This window comes from Pinus tabuliformis, chromosome 7 (assembly GCF_031772625.1).
Source record: "Pinus tabuliformis cultivar Carrire ecotype Pingquan chromosome 7, CPIR1, whole genome shotgun sequence".
Lineage (NCBI taxonomy): Eukaryota > Viridiplantae > Streptophyta > Pinopsida > Pinales > Pinaceae > Pinus > Pinus tabuliformis.
Genome location: NC_142293.1, coordinates 1,592,551,568 through 1,592,572,340, shown reverse-complemented (window position 1 = coordinate 1,592,572,340; position 20,773 = coordinate 1,592,551,568). Strand labels below are relative to the sequence as shown.

Genomic DNA, 20,773 nt, shown 5'->3' with positions numbered 1-20,773 from the left:
AACTGATTCTCCAAGGTGACTCCTTCACCTATCATCGTGTTGCATCTCGTCATCATGCTGCACCTCACCGTGCTGCACCATGTTGCACCCATCATCACAATGCTGGACCTTATGACTGCTGCACCTAATGTTGTATTGTTGTCCCATGTGTCATGATTGAACCATGTTGTCCCATGTGTCATGATTGAACCATGTTGTCCATGTTAGTTATCCCATTGCTTGTTTGTTGTCCCTTGCATGCTTGATGTACCATTGCATGCTTCGTGTACTTGTTGCTAAGTACCATACAGTTGTCCCAATGTTAGTTTGTTGTCCCTTGCATGTTGTTGTACCATTGTGCCACTGCTGCACAATGTCATGGTTGTCCCATTGTGCTTTGCCATACCATAACAACACCATGAATTTGCTGCACTAAATACTAGTTGTCCCATGTTGTACCATTGTACCATTGTTGTCCCGTTGTGCACTATATGCCATTGACCATTTTTGTCCCATTGTTGTACCATATGTTGCACCATACTGCACCAAGTTGCCTTTGCTGTCCCATTGCTTATCATTGCAGCACCATGTAGCATTGTTGTCCCACTGCTGCACCATACTTCACCAAGTTGCCTTTGTTGTCCCATTGCTTATCATTGCAGCACCATGTAGCATTGTTGTCCCACTGTTGCACCATACTTCTTGCTGTCCATACTGCTGCACCATTGCTGCACCATACATCTTGTTGTCATATACTATGTTGTCTATAATGTTACAACATTCATCATAAGACTTGGATCTATCATTCATGACTGTGATTCAATCCAAATGGCAGATAGAGCATCCTTATTTAGAACAGCATTAAGGATAGCTGAAGGTGTGGCTTCTTTATCTCAACGTTTATGTGTGAGAGCATTCCTTCCATGACAGCAATGGTATTCCTTTCGTGACTGCGTATAGGATAATGGCTTTTCCTTTCATGACAACAAGGGCATTCCATGTGTAGAGCACTTCTTTAAAGGACAGCGTTTAGGTGCCATCTCCATTAGGCAGTGTAGCAACTAGGTTTACGGCATCTCTTCTCCTTAGACCTGCGGCTAGGGTTTTTGCCTTCATTTCCATGGTTGTGTATTATTACTTCTTCATAGGGCAGCGTTAGGGCTTCTCCATAGGGCAGTGTTAGGGCTTGCTGTTAGGCCTCCTTCACCGTGCTAGATCTCCCTTTCCTCCCGCGTCTAAGGCTTCTTCATTAGGGCAGCATAGAGCCTAGGGCACTAACTCCCTCTAGATTAGGGCAGCGTTATCCCTTAGAATCTCTCTTCCTACTAAAACCCAAAGACAAGTAGAGAGGAAGAGATCCCAAGTGTGTTGAAATGACTTGAAGGCCAACTCTATTTATACTAAAACGTTGAGCACAAATAGGGTTTATTTGGTTGTTGGCCGACTTTGACGAATTGTCCCATAACACAAATAAATTCATATCTCCATGAATACTTATCGGAATCGGATGATCTTTAGATCATCAATCCTACACCTCTCAACGAGAGGGATCCAAGAAAAATATCAGCTGTCATTAATAAGATGACCCACATGGAGTTTGGCCCTAGTTGCCAATTTTAACAATAATACCCTGAATAGGGTGTTAGGGAGGGCTATCCAAGGAGGGTAGCCTGGGTAGACAACAGTCCTCCATGTGGTGTAGTTCAAGACAAGAAGCACCAGCCACAAGTACAAAGGTAAATGCTGGAAGGGCTGCAGGTGTTATCAGTGCAACCATACCCATACTATCCCATTAAGGTAAGCATTTCATTAACTATGGCCATGAGGGAAGGAAGTCCTCGGGGTCTCATTACACGAGAAATAAGCAGAATCATGCCATTGTGGAAGCTTGGGTTGAGTTTTGCAAGTGTTGCCACTGGACTCTGGATGGTCACCATGGCCAGAGGATAATAGTAATCTCCTCTGCAAAACTGTGGCTCTCAATTTGTGGTTGATAGACCTGTCCCAAGGTATCTTATGCCAAGTTTCAGGGTTAGTGGTGCATACCCTGTTCAGAGCTTTGGCTTTGTCAGCAACTTTAGTGGTGGTTTGTGCATTGTGACCAGGGGTTTAGTTCTGAGTTCATCTCTTGTGCATCGTGACCAGGGATTTGGTTCTGAGTTCATCTCTTGTGCATTGCGACCAAGGGTTTGGTTCTCATTTCGTCTCTTGGGCATTGTGACCAGGACTTTGGCACTCATGACTTTGATACTGCATTTGTTACTCCTTGACAAAAGCTCAATCCCTTGGCCCTGTTGATTTGAGAGTGGCCGCAGAAGGTGACCATGTAAGTGCAAGCAAGTTGGAAGTTTGGGACAAGGGGAAGTCCAAGGAAGTAAGAAACCAAGCCTTGCAAAGGTTGTTGCAGAAGTCTATCACATTCGCTTCTCTGTGAAGGCTAAACAAAAGGTGGCAGCAATAAAGAAACAGGTAAGGAAGAAACACTAACAAACTTCAAGTGCAAGCATTGATGCAAAGCTAATAGCCTAGATCCCCCACCTCAGTCACTCCAAGAGTAAAGATTCCAAATATGTGCAAATGCTAGAGTTATGTTGGCAAGTCAAGGGGCTGGTGGCCTTCGCAATTGAAAGCAGATGCAATCAGAGTTCTGAAATTCTGTGAAGGCTGGATGATCTTGACAAAAAAGTATGAGAATAAGACAGCTCAGCTTGATAGCAAGCATAACAGTCTGGTCACTGCTATCTGGGGCTCAGAAGCTTGTACTGATGATATCCAGAAGGTGGAGATGGAGACTAAGGTTGGCAATGCTCACCAAGCAGGGAAATGATATAAAGAGGACAAAGCAAAGGGAGTGGTCCAGATGAAGCACTGCACTGGCACAACTCCCACGCTGCAAGATGAAAACACCCCCCAGTCATCATAGACTTGGAGGAAAACTAAAACTCCTAAGCCCCAGTTTGTTCAGATTTTCCATTAGTTTTTATCTCTTCGATGTTAGCTCTTTTAGGTATAGACCCAGCAGGGTCTTTGTCATCCAGTTCACAGCTAGTGAGTAGCTCTTCTTCACGAGATATATATATTTTAATTGTTATTATCTCTTTTTGAAAGCTGCAGGATGACTTCTTGGACAGCCAGCAGATAACACTGGATGTATTTCGGCTGTATATATTAATATATAAGTAGCTAAATTACGAAAACAAAAACAAAAAACAAATATATATATAGAGAGAGAGTGAGAGAGAGAGAGATTATATGAAACAACATTATCTGAAGACAACGTCTCAACCTTTACAAATTCAGAATTGTAACATGCAACCTCCATTTAGAGTATATCCAGTTTTCTTTCCATGAGAGTATTCACTCTCACAATGGGTATCAACTTTGCAATATCTAACAATTCTTGAAGGATGTATCTTGTTTTTCTCATACAATATATCTGTTATTTTGAGTCTTGACACCATTTGTATCTGGTTTTTCTCAAACAATATATCTATTATTTTGACACCATTCATAGCATTTGATGTAGTCAGTATTTACTCTTTTGAAAATCACCTTTTCATGCACAAGGTATTTCTGGATATAACAACATTCACATTTTATATATTTGGGTATTATGAAACTGTACACAGTAAATTTAATGAAACACAATAATTTGAACAATGCATACCTCACTTTCAACAAGTAGTTGTTCCATTGCTCTCGGAAGGTAAGGAAAAACAGCAGTTCCAAGAGTCTCAACCATCCGATGAAGAAATGAAATGACCTAAATCAATGCATCAGAGTGATGTTGTTATGTACACTGTGAAAGCAACGAGTTTTACTAAAAATGCAGAAAATAGGAAGTTGCAGCTCATACCTTGCTCCTTAAAAGCTTATTATTCGGAAATGCCAATGACACTTGCAATAAAACATCCAGTGTCTGTGAATTGAAGTTTAAACAACACAGCATACATAAAGATTAATGGACACATGAAAAATAAAGAATTCAGGGTTAGCTTAGACCATGTCCAAACTGATATCTAAAAAGAAATTCCCAAAAATTGTGCATCAGATGTCTCCAACTCTATCAAACAAATATACTATTTAAAATAATTTCACATACTCGAATGTTCATTCCGATTTATTTACACACTTTTTCTCACTCACATAGTTCAGGCATAGAACAGACCTTCCGCAAGCTGGCTGCTCAGTGATTCCATCATTCTTACAGAGCAATTTAATAATCTTTCTACATAACTAATTCTAGATGCTAAAGTAATTCTTATTCCAGTGTGGTATTTCTACGTTTCTATCTTTTAAGTATCAAGCCATACATAAACCAATTCCGCATTCAATGTGATCTAATTTCTGGTTAATTATAGACTTTTAAGCTCACTGAATCTAGCCCACATTTGTCTTCGTTATGATTATGCAAAAAGTTGCACCTCAAATATCCAATTTCTCAAGCTCACCTGTTTGAACATAATTCCAACTGCAGGGCGGCTGGTGGTAGTAAGGCGCTCTCCAAACCCCTGAAGACAAAGGCGTTACAACAAACAGATAGAAGCCCCCAATAAAATATGGATGATAAAATGGACAATAGACTTATCTTGAATACAAGAAGTTAAAATTACACTAGATGTGCAAAAATATAAAAAATAACCTTGCTTAAAGAATTGATTGCTGAAATAACACGTTGCAGGCGTGCCACTTTTGCAGCAGACTCTACTGGATCCTGCAGTGAAGCATTAGCAAGCAACATATTCACCTGAATCAAAGAAACTGCAGTTATATCAATTTATGAAGATGCACAAATAAATGAAAAAATATCCTACACACATAATTTGTTCCTACTTGCATCTTTAGTTGCAAAAATATAACATTGGAAGATGTTCTAAATTTCTAATTAGAGAGATGCATCCATGGAATCATAAAAATCCCTTTTAACCTGAAGGATATTTATGTACCACTATTTTTCTTTATTCTGTAAAGCATTGACACAAGCAACACAGCAATCACTGTTGGCAATAAATAGTGCAGTTGACAATAAAGTCACAAAGTCCTGATGATGGATCCCAGTTGGGATTTGAAACGCTGACGAAAAATGGTTCGTACTGTGGATTCTCTGGTAACTAAGTCAAAAGATATAAACCACAGATGTCTTAAATCCAGGAACTTATTACCTGTTGACAGAGTGGAACCAATAAAGCTGAAAGATATTCAGACTGCTTTTCTACTGACACCTCCTCCATTCCAATCAACAAGCCAATAGCCTGAAAACAAGCATGATTAGCACAAACATGAATACAATTCAAATAAAATGATAAATATTTTATTTTTGCAAAATAACAATAATGACAAACATATATATAAAAGGGAACATCGAGCCTACAATAATTTAATAAAGGCAACAGGGATAATATCAAGAAGAAGAAGATGCAATCTGCCTACCTCAAATGTGTGACTCCCATCTTCGAAACCCTGTGCATTTGCTTTACTTGAGTTCACATCAAGTTGGGTGAACCGAGATAATGTATCTTGCAAACTCTTTTGATTGAAATAAAGCAGGAATCATGTCAAAAGGTATTGAAACAACCACAGTAAACTATTAAGAAATAAGTATATACTAAATTTTGTGCCCACCAAACATAGTTCCTTCAAGAAAAGGAGGTTACAAGGACCCAAACCTGCAAAATTTCATCTATGAAAGGTACGAGCTGTGCCCTTAATGCTTTCACAACCCTCATTAACAGATAGCTTGCTCGACCACTCACATCTTGATTTGGATGGTGAATACCTCTCTGATCGAGAAATGCAGGCAGGACCAAAGGAATATATTCAACATGTTGTTGGACAAAACGCACATAACGAGTGATTGTTTCCAAATATACAAGTGCAACAACTCGATGTAAATGGAAAGGAACTTGAGCTGATAAAAGCAGTTGAAATATCTCCCCAATAGGCCCATTATCATTTTTCATTGTTTCCTCACTCACTCCTTCACCAAGGGCATAAAAAAGTGAAATAGAAGCCTCAATATCTTCAAAAGATGTTTCAGAGCTTCCAAGGCTAGCAGCCAGTGTGTTCCTAACAAAACTTTGAGTTACATCGGGTGCCACATGACTGATACTCCGAAACAATTGAAACAGACCCCTGCGATCTTCAGCCATTTTTTCCTCCTCATCTTTGCCAACCGTGTCAGGAATGTTTAGTGGATCCCGATACATTGGATCATAGTGAATTCGAGCTAGAATAACTTCCAATATCTGTTCAATGTGAACCATCTGCTTACTATTCAATGGAGAAGTGGCTTTCATTCTGGATAAATAATTTGACAAAAATTGCTGCGTATTAGAATCACCATCCTCAGTCCCATACTGCATAAAATAAAATACTGAGGGCATAACTTCATCCAGCATTTCTGTAATAACTTCTTTCACTGCGGGTGTTTCATTAGGAATTTCATTTGAATCAAATTTTCGAGCACACTCTAAAACCTCTTCTGCAAATCCCGTAACAAGAGCACCAAGTCTTGAAGTGAATTCAGAATCTTCTTTGCCAAGCACCACACCACATACCCGACCTACTTGTAACTGTCTAAGAAGAGAAATCTTAGATTTTGGATCCATCCTCTTTGATACTATGGCTAAAATACAATTGGCTGCAGAACCTCTAAGCACTGAAGATCTTTGTTCTGACAAAATAAACTCAAATAATATAGGTATAAAGCTATCATTAGCTACCAGACTAATATCAATCCAAGTCACATATCTCCGTACTGTTTCTAAAAGCATTGCAGTTAACTCTGGCCTAGAATCTTTGTAGAAAACCACCAAATCATACCACGCTCTTACAATCTGAGGCACACATTGTTCTCTCATTGCATCTTTTATCCGTCCTGCAATGCTGATTTCCTCAGAATTACGAGGATAATCCAAACTAATCAACTCGTCATCAAGTGCATTAAAAATACGGCAAAACATATCTACAACCATGGGACCTTTGCTCACAGCAGACAGCAAATCTAGGAAAACCGATGGCCACCGGGCCGGATACAAGATAAAGATTAAAATAGCAAAAATTTGAGCCAGCTTATTTTTCACAAAAACTGGTCTCTCTAATCCTGAACTCTGGTGATTCAAACCATTCTCGATTCCTTCCATACAAACGAAGGACATAACAGAATTTTGGATAAACAGTTGTTCTTGCTGATCTAATGAAGTATAGCGGAGCTTGACAATTTCTTCCAAACTCTGCAAACACCAGAACTGCACTTCTGCATAATTGCTGGCACTGAATCTTTGTATGCAAAGCTGTGAGATTGAAGGTGATTGTTTTACTTGTTGACAATAGGCTGCAGCTTGAGCTTTCAACTGAGGATCAATGCCGCCAGTCTGATCGAAACTGATGATTATTGCCCTCTCAAAATCATCCATGGATACCAAATTCAAGCTCACACTAGAAAACCACTAAAAGATCAATATCCTCCAATACCTCAAGAAATAACCAGCTTCTTCAAAAGTTCAACCAGTTTGAATCCTTCCTGGGACAGAGTTCTTATTAGCTATGCCCTACTATCGTTTAAATAAGCGATGGTTCTAGATGCACCGCGCTTTATGTACACAAAATTTCAACGAATTTGAGTAATTAAGCATGCAGGGTTTGGATTGAATCATGTGCGTTCCTTTGCCAAGGGTGCCGATGAGAAACCTACAGATGGGTTTAGAAATTTTAGATCTTTGGCTTCAATGAACTGTAATATAATAAAAAAATATGACTTACTATCACTTCTGTAACTAAAACATTTACTTCTCTTTGGCAAGGGTTTTGATGGAAAACCTACAGTTGGGTCTGTAACCTTTACGTTTTAGGCTTCAATGTACTCAGATATAATCATTTTTTCTTGTATAGTATAATTTCAGGGAATAAAGGAGGTTCGGATTGAATACTTTACCGTCTGCCAAGGGTTTTGATGACAAGCCTACAGATAACTCTGGAAGTTTAACTTTTTCTTTATAATGTACTCAGATATAATAAAACTACATATATTTATTTAAACTTTGTGAATAAAGGAGATTGTGTAGCTTGTACCTGGAAACCCTAAGGGCACTCTTTCTTCGTTAATCCCAAAAACATTTAAGACCCTGTAAACGGATGTCCATGGAATTCCGGAACGCTGCGCGTTTAATGTGTAAAGGTATCAAATGCTGGCCTGTTTAACAAACGCTACCAGGTTTGACCCCTCCACCTGCATCAACGAACCCAGAGAGATAGAAAGGGAGGAAGGAACGGAAAAAGCATCTGTTAAACCCCCAACGCTTGAATTTCTTAAAAGAATACCGATATTCAGATAATTCTAGGTTTTATTCTTCTTCAGCTGCCTTCCTTCCGCAGAAATATCAACTATTGAATCTAGGCATGCGGGATTCGTCAAGCGGTTTTCCAGGGGCTGGTGTTAATTAAAGGAAGATCCTTGAAATAAACGAGAATGCAGCGCATTGCGGGTCGGGAGCGACGAGACGGATGACGTGGATAGCACGTGGAGCAGAAGTGGAAATCATGGGAGGCGAGTCCGGCTAGGTACGGGAATTTTTGTTGGTAAGGAACTTAGGGTTTAAGTGCTGGAGTTGCGAGTGGTAGGAAGACGTTCCACGCATGCAGAAAAACATATGTGAAGGTGCCACGTCAAGAGATGCTTGAAGAACACGGCATGCTAATAGGCACTGAAAGTGGTGGGAAGACGTTGCAAATGAGCAGAAACGTGACTAGTGATGCCACGTCATGTGGTGCTCAAAGATCACCCGGACCAGAATAAAATTTGCCCAATAAAGAGCCTTCTAAGACATTCACTTCTTAAATTTAAATGTTATTGATGACGTGTACATTGCAATTTTATTCATTACATAAATGTGCAATTTATATTATATCTTTAGTGGATAAATGGAAAAAAACTGAATATTATTGTATCTTCAATGAATAAATGGAAAAAAACTGAAAATGATTAAAAGGGTTGATAGTGACCTTTTATTTTAATGATTAGTTGACAATAACTAAGAATTTTGGGCATTTTGAAATAAAACTTTTTTAAATTAAGTGTTTTTTATTTTTTTGAAATTACAATTATTATTTATATATCTAAAAAAACACTTTAGTGATTACTTTAAAGTAAGTAAGAAATTTGTGCATTTTGTTATTTATATATCCAAAAAAAAATACTTTATTGATTACATTAGAATAAGTAAGAATTTTGTGCATTTTGAAAAGGAAAATAAATTGTTTATTATTTTTTTGATTTTTGCATAAACCTTAAAAATGGCAGATCTACTTCGAAGCGTAGTAGGAGTGAGTGTCTTTGCAATCAGAAAAAATGTTTTGGAATGTCAAGGTGTTAAGTTTGAGAATAAAATGGCCACAAAGCAAGAAGCCGCAAAGGCTGTGAGGTTACATAAGCGGCAGATGGTCGTGACAATTGTTGGTACCACAGGGATAGAGGATTGTGATCCCTTAGCCAAAAACTATGGGGATTTGCCATTAGAAGCCATTGATTCAAAGGAAATCAAAGGCTCCTGTAAAGTAGCGGGTCGAGGAACCCCCACGTCGCTCCTTACTCACATGTTGTCGAGAGTCCCTAAGCCAAATTCACAAACTTATTGTCAAATCTTTGTCAAGCTCCCCTTGAGGCATTCACTACTCATTAGGGTTTGTTCCTCAAACCTAGTTTGAGACCTCAAGTTTTCCTTAGAGCTCCAAGTGAGTATTCCCTCAATCGTGTTGTTTTTTTAAGGTAAGCAGTTGGACGATGCTTCCCCTCTCTCAATCTACAACATTGGTAAAGATGTCATTGTTTTTATGGTTCTTCATTTACGTGGGAGGGTTGGGAGTAATCCTTCCACCTCTCGAGCTTCTTTCTTATAAAGATGTCGCCCATGCTCAGCCCCCTCCTAAGGCAGATTAGCCCTAGGCATCTCCTGAACCATTTTTGGTGGAGAAATCGGAGGAATTTCTCTTCCTATAGATATCTCACCCTGATCTAGAGGATCTCCATCAATTATACTCAGAGGCAACCCTAATATGTGGTTTTAATGGCTTTTGGCCCCGCATGACCGATCTTTACCAATGGATCCATTATGTATGCACTAAGAATTGCAAGGTTGGTTTCTACTCAAAAGGCTTCTTCATTGTGCTATTAGGGGCATTGGAAGATTATCGTAAAGCTTCATCTAAAGGGCCTTGGTTTTGGGGCAATGTTGGATTGTTTCTAACCCCTTGGTTTCCAAATTTCGACCCTTCCATAGCTGTCATTACCAAGTTGCCAATATGGGTCTACCTTCCTAATCTGCTAACTCATTTGTGGGACTACTCAATCTTTTGGGACATTGGAGACTCTCTTGGTCATTTCCTTACTACTGATGCATCTCATGGGCAGCTTGGTGTATACACCTATGGCAAAATTTGTTTTGAAATTGATATCAATAAAGGGCTACCAAACCAAATCAATTTGAAAATTGGTGAATTTTCACTAGACCCGGGCTCTGGACTACGAGAATACTACTTTTTGTTGTCACTTATCTCATCAAACAAACCATTTACAAAATTATTTCTGACTTTTAATTCTCAACTGAAGTAGAACATCTGAAATTCCAAATCTAAAAGTTGGAAGTCCTGCAACCCTCTTCCTATGGAGAGCATGAGCTCCCCTTATTTGAATAAGGACGATAAAGGCTCTAATGATGAAATCCATTCAAGGGAATAAGTCCATGACTCAAGGCCTTAATCATCTCTTAAGTCTCCTACTATGAACCACGCTCCTTCGGCAAGCACAAAGATATTGAATAGTAATGTTTCTTCGAGTATATTGAAACAAGCTCATGAGTCAACTTCTTCGAAATCTAATACGGAATCTCCTTTGGTGTGCAATGATCATCTACATATCGCTTTGATCAACCCTCTTGTGGAAGGGTGGGTCATGGTTTCAAAAAAGAAAAGATCGCCTTGAGGATCAACCCTAATTTGGGTGATTCTCCTCTCTAATTGTCTCTTTTGTCCTTTTACGTCTCCTTTATTATTCTTAGTATCATACATATCAACTTTTATACTGTCATTATATGGCATACTATGTCAAAAAAAAGAGTCATGGTGGCATATGACATAATTTTATTCCTACTTGATTAATATAATTTTTAGACTTAAAAAAAAAATGTTTTATTAATTATAATTATTATTTATATATGGAAAACATTTGTAACATACCCCTTCCTAATCTCGGCCCAAAACGAAGTTTAGAAGGAGGTAGTAGTTACAATGTTGACCAATCACCGTGGTCTCGTTATGGAAACAGGGTCTAAAATTTCGCTTTCTTCCAACTTCTTCAGAATTTAAAATGGATAGCATCGGTGCGTTCATCTCTTTGAGACCTTTCCAACAATATAAATTTGACCTCGATATGACTTATGGATCAAAAGATACAACCATTAATAGATAGGTCAATTACAACCTTGCCACATCATCGATGATTCCCACGTGGTAATCACATAATAGCTCGTGTGCCACCTGACCCACGTGCTATGTCGTCATGGACAAATCCACATGGATAGTCGCAATCCTCCGGATAGTCAAAGGTTGGCCTTTCTGGTAGATAAACACGGTCACAATCAAACCACAACCTCAACCCAACCTGGTCGGCCAGCGCTTGGCCCCAACCTCATGTGAAGATTTTATCACTGCAAAAACTGATTTATTTTACCTGCTTATTTTCCAATAAGTTATTTATGAAAATCCTTCAGTAAACATTAAAATAAATTATGTTGTAGATATGACACCATAATACAGAAACAAACACATGCATAAGAATCAACACATCAACACAAATTTTTTGGACAATAGTCCCCGAAAAAACCCAATGTGGGAAATCGGTGCAGCAAGGTAGGATTTTATTATTCAACAATTCTTCAATACAACTAGGTGCCAAACTGGCTTACCCAACAGAAAGAAAATTCTATAGCACTTCTCCCAGTCTCAGCGTCAGGCTAGCTGACCTCTGTGTAGCTCCCAAACCCTATGCTCAGCTCCTGCCTCTCTGCGTCAGCACTGGGTCTCTCTGCATCACCCACACAGGCCCTCTAGTGACTGCGCAGTCTACTGCCTCTCCGTCCGCCTCTTCAACCTCTGCGCTGGTCTTCTAGTGTTGTTCCCAACTCTTTGTTTCATACGTGTTGCCTCCTGCTGCTCTCCATACCACTAGTCCTAATTTCTCAGCTAACCCGGCTCCAGAAATCGAACTGACTGGTCTCCGTCAGTGTGTTCTCCAACTGACCTTCAAGCCTCTTCTTATACTTTTCTTGTTGGTCCTTCAAAGGCTGAGATTAAATCTCTAATCAATGTCTAAGATTAGATCTGGCTTGATCCGTGACTTTTGGAACCTTATAACCCAGTTTTATATTAATACCCATTAATATTTTATTTTTCCTAAGTTTAGACTTAAGAACTCCATTAAAATATTAATTATTTTAATATCTCCCAAACCGGTTAGAATCTGCCCAAACCATTTATGGGTCTTGGAGATCTCACGTGCTTTAGTCTCTCCACCAAGTTTCATGGCTAGAGTGCATCCGATGCTACCCCAAATCAACACTCCCTCTTAGCAAGGATTGTGCTCTAGTAATATTCCATACTGAACATTACTCTGACTATACGACACCAATACCTGTGATAATGCTAGGCCTCCTTGCCCAACATCCTCTGCATTATTTCATCCTGTACTGCTGCCTATGGCTCTACCTCTGTCACTGTTGCATCCGTACAACAGCTCCCTCTGCATTTGTGTTGTTGCTGGTCCTTTTTCCCAACACTACATCTGCACTGCAATCTCTTCTTGCCATGTTGCATCGTGCTACTGTTGACTACTTCTACACTGCAACATCACCCCCATTTCTGATATTGAAATGGATTCTTTATCATCCCCATCTTTTCCCTGAAATAATCAAACTTTGTTCTTCCAAGGGCCTTGGTGAGGATGTCTGCCACCTGTTCTCCTGTAGGAGTGTAGCTCAATTGTACAGCTCCTCGTTAGACATAGTCTCTAACAAAGGACACCGGATATCAATATGCTTTGACCGATCGTGAAACACTGGATTCTCAGAGAGCTTGATGCAACTCTGATTATCGCACATGATCCTGGTCGCTTCCATCTTTCTTCTGAATAGGTTCACAAGCAGTTTTCAAGCCATATGGCCTCACACGAAGCTGTGCTCACAACCATATATTCTGCCTCATATGAGCTCAGAACCACGGATTTATGTTTCCTACTGCACCAGGAGGTCATGATCCAATGTTGAAATAGTACCCATAGGTACTTTTCTAATCCACTGAACTTCCTGCCCAATCTGCATCAGTAAATCCACTCAATCTGATATCCTTATTCCCGGTGTAAAAAAGTCCATAATCGATTGTTCCCTATAAATACCTGAGAAAATGTTTGGCTGCTGCCCAGTGCACCCCCTTCGCCTCCACCATGAACTGACTAAGGGTGTTGACAGCGTAGCAAATGTCTGGCCTGGTATTGGCCAGATACATCAGGGACCCTATGAGTTGCCTGTATAAGGTGGGATGAACATCCTTGTCTTCTGATGCATCAATCTTCTTCTAGTTGGTGATCATTGGAGTAGCCATGGGTCTACAGTCCTCCATCCTGAATCTCTTCAAGATTTCTTTAGCATATCTCCCTTGCCCAAGGAAGATCTCCCCCTTTTGCTCCAAAATTTCCAACCCTAGGAAATAATGCATTTGTCCCAAATCCTTCATGCTGAATTTCGTGGCTAGATTCTTCTTGTAGTCCCCTATGAGCCTGGATGCTCCAACCATGAAGAGATCATCCACATATAATACTAAGATTAAAGGCTCATTCTCTACAACCAGAGTGTAGAGATTTGGATCTACATCACTCTTGACAAATCCCATTTTCTACAAGTAGCCATCAATTCAACCATACCATGCTATAGGTGCCTGTTTCAGCCCATACAAGGGTTTCTCCAATCTGCATACATGAGACTTCTTCTCAAGTGTCTCAAATCCCTCTGGTTGTTCAATGTATACCTCTTCTTCTATCGCTCCATTCAAAAATGTCGTTTTGACATCCATCTAATGAATCTCCCACCCCATCTATGTTGCAAGAGATATCACGGTTCTTATAGATGTATACCTGGATACCGCGGCAAAGGTCTCTTCGTAGTCAATTCCTTCCTTTTGAGCATACCCCTTAGCCACGAACCTGGCTTTGTATTTCTCAACACTGTCGTCTGCAGCTTATTGGATCTTGTAGATCCAACTCGAACCTACCATTGATCTATCTTCAAGCCTTGGCACTACCTCCCAGACATCGTTCACCATTATGGAGTTTTAATCCTCTACCATCACATCCAGCCAAACTTGATGTTGAGTTGCCTCCTGAAAATTGATAGGCTCCTCATCCTAAGCTACTAATGCCTAATATCTATCTGGTTATTTTCGCTCCCTCTTATTGTTCCTTGGCGCACCGATGAAGTCCCCTCATCTCGCAGAATATGACAAAGTTCCTTGCTCGTTCTTCCTCTGCCAACAGGTGTTTTTGTTAGCTCCTCTTCATCCTGTGATTCTTCTTGACTTGAGGAAGAATTCTTTTCTTCCGTTGGTTGAAGAGGTTTGACCAACGGTTCCTCTTTTGACTGCTCCTCATAAGGCATTTCTCGAGATTTTTTAAAAACCCTGTCCTCCAAGAACTTCACATCTCGTCGAACTACTACCTTCCTACTCCCTGGAAGATAGATTCTATATGACTTAGCATTCTCGTTATATCCCACTAGATATCCTTTCTCTGCAGTTTGATCCAGCTTCTTCCTCTTTTCCTCGGATATGCGGCAATATGCTAAGCTCCCAAATATCCTGAAATGACTGACTTCAGGCATCTTCCCTATGAATACTTTCTCTGGAGTAATCATTCTTAATGCTCGATGAGGAGTTCTATTTTGAACATAGACTGTTGTGTTGCATGCTTCTGCCCACAAGAATTTTGGCATATCCTGATCATACATCATGGCCCTAGTTGCTTCTACAATAGTCTTGTTCTTTCTTTCTACTACTCCATTCTGCTTCGGTTTGTAAGGAGTTGTCCACTCTCTTCTGAAGCCCTCCTTAGCGCAAAAATTACTGAAGTCCTTATCGACATACTCTCCACCATTATCTGAGCGCAAAACTTTTATTTTCTTCCCAGTCAAATTCTCCACCAGAGCCTTGAACTCTTTGAAACGACAGAAAACCTCATCCTTGGTTTTGAGAAAATAAATCCAAGTTTTCCTTGAGTGGTCATCAATGAAGGTGAGGAAGTAATCGACACTACTAAGAGATTTAGTGGACATGGGCTCGCAGATATCTGAGTGTATCAATCCTAGTACATTCTTGGCCCTGTTTACTTCTAGGAAATGTTTCTTTGGCATACTTTCTTAGAGCACATCCTCTGCAACATCATCTAGTTCCATACTAAGATCTGGAACTCCTGTTACAGTGCTCCTGAGAATTCTTAGAGCCCCGTGGTAAAAATGTCCCATTCTTCTGTGCCATAGTTCATTCAAATCCTTGTCTCCATGACTGCCTATTAGTGCCATTGGTGATTCTAGTTGTAGTCTGTACAACCTGTTACTTTTGATCCCGATATGTGCTTTCTTTTTCCAGCTTGGGTGTTTGACACATACTTTCTCCTTGATAAAGAAAATGTCATAGCCTTTGCCTTGAAGTTGCGATACGGAAAGTAAGTTCATCCCCAATCTTGGTACATGCAACACATTGGTAGCACGAAACCCCTCTCCTGTTTCTGTTTGAAAAAACTATGGTACCCCTCCCTACTGGAGTACACTTTGCCTTGTTCCCCATGGTGATCTAAAAGTTCATCTTCTCCTCCTGATAATCTGAGAAACATTCCCGGATTCCCGTCACATGCCAAGAGGCTCCACTGTCTATATACCATACCTCTGATGATGTAAAGCTAGTCACACAAGCCACTTCTTCTTCTAGTATGGAAGCCAACATAGAGAAATCGAAATCACTTTCTCTTGTATAATTTTTTGAAAATCTATGTGAGTCTCCTGACGTAGATGCTTCTGCATCATGGTCTCGACCCATAATTGATTTTCCCTTCCTGCCTCTAATTACTTCCTCTAATAACAAGTGAAGATTTTATCACTGCAACCACTGATTTATTTTACCTACTTATTTTCCAATAAGTTATTTATGAAAATCCTTCAGTAACCATTAAAATAAATTATGCTACAAATATCACACCATAATACAAAAGCAAACACATGCATAAGAATCAACACATCGACACAAATATTTTGGACAACAGTCCCCGGAAAAACCTAATGTGGGAAAACCAGTGCAGCAAGGGAGGATTTTATTATTCAATAATTCTTTAGTACAACTGGGTGCCAAACTGGCTTACCCAACAGAGAGAAAATTCTACAGCACTTCTCCTAGTCTCAGCGTCTAGCTAACCTCTGCGTAGCTCCCAGACCCTCTGCGTCAGCTCCTGCCTCTCTGTGTCACCCACGCAGGCCCTTTAGTGACTGCACAATCTGGTGCCTCTGTGTCTGCCTGAGAGGCTTTGCTTCTGCCTCTCCAACCTTTGTATTGGTCTTTTGGTGTTGTTCTCGACTCTCTGTTCCATACTTGCTGCCTCCTGCTGCTCTCCAGACCACTAGTTCGAATTTCTCAGCTAACCTCGCTCCAGAAATCAAACTGATTGGTCTCCCTTAGTGTGTTCTCCAACTAACCCTTAAGCATCTTCTTATACTTTTCTTGTTGGTCCTTCAATGACCGAGATTAAATCTCTAATCAATAGCTAAGATTAGATTTGGCTTGATCCATGACTTTTGGAACCTTCTAACCCAGTTTTATATTAATACCCATTAATATTTTATTTTTCCTAAGTTTAGGCTTAGTAACTCCATTAAAAATATTAATTATTTTAATATCTCCCAAACCGGTTAGAATCTACCCAAACCATTTATGGGTCTTGGAGATCTCATGTGCTTTAGCCTCTCCACCAAGTTTAATTGTTAGAGCACATCCGATGCTACCCCAAATCAACACCTCACTAACTCACTCAACCAAATGACTATGCCAAGGGCCCAACCTAATCTGAGCCCCAACTAACAGATCCTACACAACTTACTCTGGGGTTGACTTGACTTTGTGCCATGACCTAGCCAGCATGGCTGACTGGCCCGACCCCCGACTTGGCGGGTCCCATGACAAATTCAAGCTTGTTTGGCGAGCTTTTGTACTTATAATTTTTTTCGCTTTCCTTCCTAGTTTTACACAAATGCTGTGACATTCAACTAACTTGTTGAAAGTTGCACAATAGTTTTTAATGATGGAATTTGGATAAATGGCGTGCCAAGGAAGATGCACTCAATGAATGTGCATTCAAGGGAATTTCTTCAAAATCACAGGGAACTCGAGCAACTCCTTTGCACAACATATAACACGCCCCTTATAATCAATCAACTCACATACACAGAGCAAATAATTAGTTGTAACACCCTCCTCCCACATTTACCCAAGTTAACTAGTTCGCTCGAGTAATATGTGATGAGAGGCTACTATGATGTGATTAAACTCCCCATGTACAGTTAAGGAAGTGGAACCGACGTGACGAAACCAAACTGACCTTCCACACATGCTACAAAACCTTTAGGATCAAACCAACCCTTCCTAGTGGCCAACCCTTGAGAAAACTTGACATTTCATTGATTTGGACCCTCAACCACTCCCATGACAAACCATGGATGCGACTGAGGCCTTCCAGTCGCTCCAACGACTATGGACTTTTTTAGGCAGTTCTATGCCAGTGATCCCATACTCTGAACCACTTTTTTAGGGCTAGGTCTCAGACCACTGCCCATAACTTCATGAAGCTTCCAGAAATGAATAATAACAATGAAACAAAGATACTAATGCAATCACTGATACAAGTGCTTGATCTTATCCCTACTAGTCATGACAAGATTTTTGTCAAACATGTCATAAATATGTAATATATAGGTCATAACAATGTATCTAAGCATAGGGGTATCATACTTATCTGAGATTCATAAGGAAGTATTGTTGCCTTATCACAATAGTTGCATTATCACCTGTTATGACATATATTCACTGTACATTCAACTACTAATAAAAACATGATGAGATCCATACATCATGTCTATTATAAAACATACTCATAATTAACATATAATCAATAGGCATAACAAGGATATAACAAGCATAAAATCCACATATAAGCCAATACATTTACACATGAGATATTAAGGAGAAGAAGCTCTTATTAATGAATGTAAAAGCTAACCAAGTATGGGAGTTCCACAAACCACCCGACCATATATTGGCTAAACCAAATATTTCTTTTAGGCAATCACCCCTCTGCCATATTCCAAGCATGAATCTGGGACTCAAAACCAAACCAATCCAGGTTTCCTCGGGCTTTACCACAATCCCCACCGTATCACTAGGCCCTAAATAAGCATGGATGCCACTAGATTTCTCCACCTACACTGTGAGGAATTTGCATTCCTCTTAGTCTCTAGGCTTTACTGTATATCCTGCCATTCACCAACGAGGATTCCTAAGCCCTAATCGAGACTCGACCCTCCAGGCTTTGTCGCATATCCTACCATTCACTAGTTGAGGATTCCTAGGCCCGATCGAGGGCACACATCTCTAGGCTTTACCATATATCTCTTCATTCACCAGTCGAGGATTCCTAGGCCTACCGAGGCACACAACATCTAACTTCACGCAATCTCGCCTTCTCTGATCCAGGGATTCCTAGGCTTTGTGTTTTTTCTTTCAGAGACCACCTCACTTAGTTTCAAAACCATTCGACAATCCAGCTCAACAAAATACAATAGAACCCACCACACCATGGTTATCTGGAAATGGCAAGGCAAGGCTGAAGAACATTGATGCACTTGGCAAATCCCATGTCAATGACAACAAGAGAACCAAAATACACACATGCATGCACCATGCATGCCAAATTTAGAAAGGAAATCACACATGCAAATCGATGCCTACAAGTAATCCCGTTGTAGTTGCTTGATCCCGCTCTTCCTTGCTTTATCTTTGCTTCCCTTTTCCTTCTCGGACCTTCCTTTGCTTTCCTTGATCCAATTCTAAATTTCTCCAAGAATGCTCTAAGTGTCAAAGAGTGAGAGAGAGAGAGAGAGAATAGAGAGAGAGCTCCAAAACTGAACTGACAAAAGGTACCAACTGATCCTCATAAGCCTTTTTATTAATGAGGCCTCTAATTTCTTCAATTTTCCTTGTCACATGCAACCTGTGACCTTTCACCTTCCTTTTCTCCTATTTTTATTATTTTCATTGCAAATAAATGCCACTTGCCTTTCCAAAGCTTTTTTGTCATTGCCTTTGCCAATTTCCTTTAGCCATAATAAACCAAATGAACACCCAGACTAGGATGTTTTGCCCAACATTCAACTTGGAATATGTGTCCCATAACCATGGTTACTATTTTTCCTTTATTAATCTTATTACATGGAATTTTTACCAAGTTTGTTCATTAGCAAGCAATCTAACAAACCTTATTCGTCAATTTCATGAAAGAAAAACAACTATTTATGCTCACACAACATTTTAAAGAATTTATCCATTCTTCAGACATGCACACTATAAATCAAATATCCATTAACAAACAGGAATTCACATTCCTTGATATCAATAAGACCATTGATCCATTACCATGCACATGTACTTGTCATTCAATGATCCAAAATGGATCTTGGATGGACTTCTAAGTCTAAAGTGTTCCTCACAGAGGAAAATGAAAGTCAAGGGATGCTCCTGGAAATAGTCCCATTGCGTAGATCTTTTCATTCTGAATCTACTGCAATTTGAATGGGCTAAAATGGACTTTGGATGAAGAAGTTATTGCAAAAAGAAGTTTGCCTTTGTCCTTTGAAAAGGAGGCAAAATCTTATGAAAATGGGCTTAAGGCCTTATATGCAAAAATCGCATGTGAAAGGTTTAAAGGGTGGACCCAAAATATTATGTTCCATAGCCTAAACCCTTATCGGATCCGTGAGATGTATCAAATCGGAGCAATGAATGGATAAAGGCCTGACGGGAGGACAAGGCGACATGCGATTAGCGATTGCGATATCGACGATCGGAGGAGTAGGGACAGAGACCCCCGCTGATGCGATACGCGAGGTGTGATATCGGCGATCGGCGGATCGACTGCCGACATGGTCAAAGGGAAGACCCTTGGGGTCGTTGCGATTGATGTGTGATATAGCGACGAGGCCGATAGCGATACGCCGATATCGGCGATCTGTGATCCCCAATATAAGGGGCCATTGACAGTACGACATGCGATAAGCGATAAGGGCCAGACCTGATGGGATTATAGACCTGATTCCATAATATTTGAAATATGGGAATTCTGGATTTCTGTGTATTTCCCGTGTATTGGTTTTTTTTTACCATTACGCCATGTGATAGCGATTTGTGATAGAATGGCGGACTCGATGGGTTTATCAATGCGATTGAATGCATTTTGAAGTCCAGTAAAGCGCTCAATCATGTTTTTTCGACAGTTTTCCTGTGTATTGCATTATGTGGCCATTTCTGCAGGAGGAAGGCCAAATGGTTGGGTTTCTTGTGCCCACTGATTCATTGCAATAAGAAACTGATTCTTTTGTGGAAATAATCGGGTTCTTCAATGATGGAGGACTATAACCGATGCATGATAAAAACACAAAGAGCG

At 40.0% G+C, this 20,773-nt stretch overlaps 1 protein-coding gene across 3 annotated transcripts in view; it reads right to left on the bottom strand.

Annotated features, from left to right (window-relative positions):
• PSD (ARM repeat superfamily protein) overlaps positions 1–8,554 on the bottom strand; it is an 83,006-nt gene extending 74,452 nt beyond the window's left edge. For 2 of the 3 annotated variants that reach the window (XM_089460076.1, XM_089460077.1), the window contains exons 1-8: positions 8,050–8,553; positions 5,646–7,668; positions 5,410–5,505; positions 5,142–5,231; positions 4,622–4,726; positions 4,431–4,490; positions 3,836–3,898; positions 3,647–3,742 (exon numbers count right to left, since the gene is read on the bottom strand). In XM_089460076.1, the coding sequence (XP_089316202.1) occupies positions 3,647–3,742; positions 3,836–3,898; positions 4,431–4,490; positions 4,622–4,726; positions 5,142–5,231; positions 5,410–5,505; positions 5,646–7,394 (2,259 nt within the window). In that variant the 5' untranslated portion in view covers positions 7,395–7,668; positions 8,050–8,553. Of the gene's footprint in view, positions 1–3,646; positions 3,743–3,835; positions 3,899–4,430; positions 4,491–4,621; positions 4,727–5,141; positions 5,232–5,409; positions 5,506–5,645; positions 7,669–8,049 lie in introns of all 3 variants that reach the window. The other variant, XM_089460078.1, reaches the window with a different exon arrangement.
• Between the last annotated feature and the right edge of the window lie 12,219 nt (positions 8,555–20,773).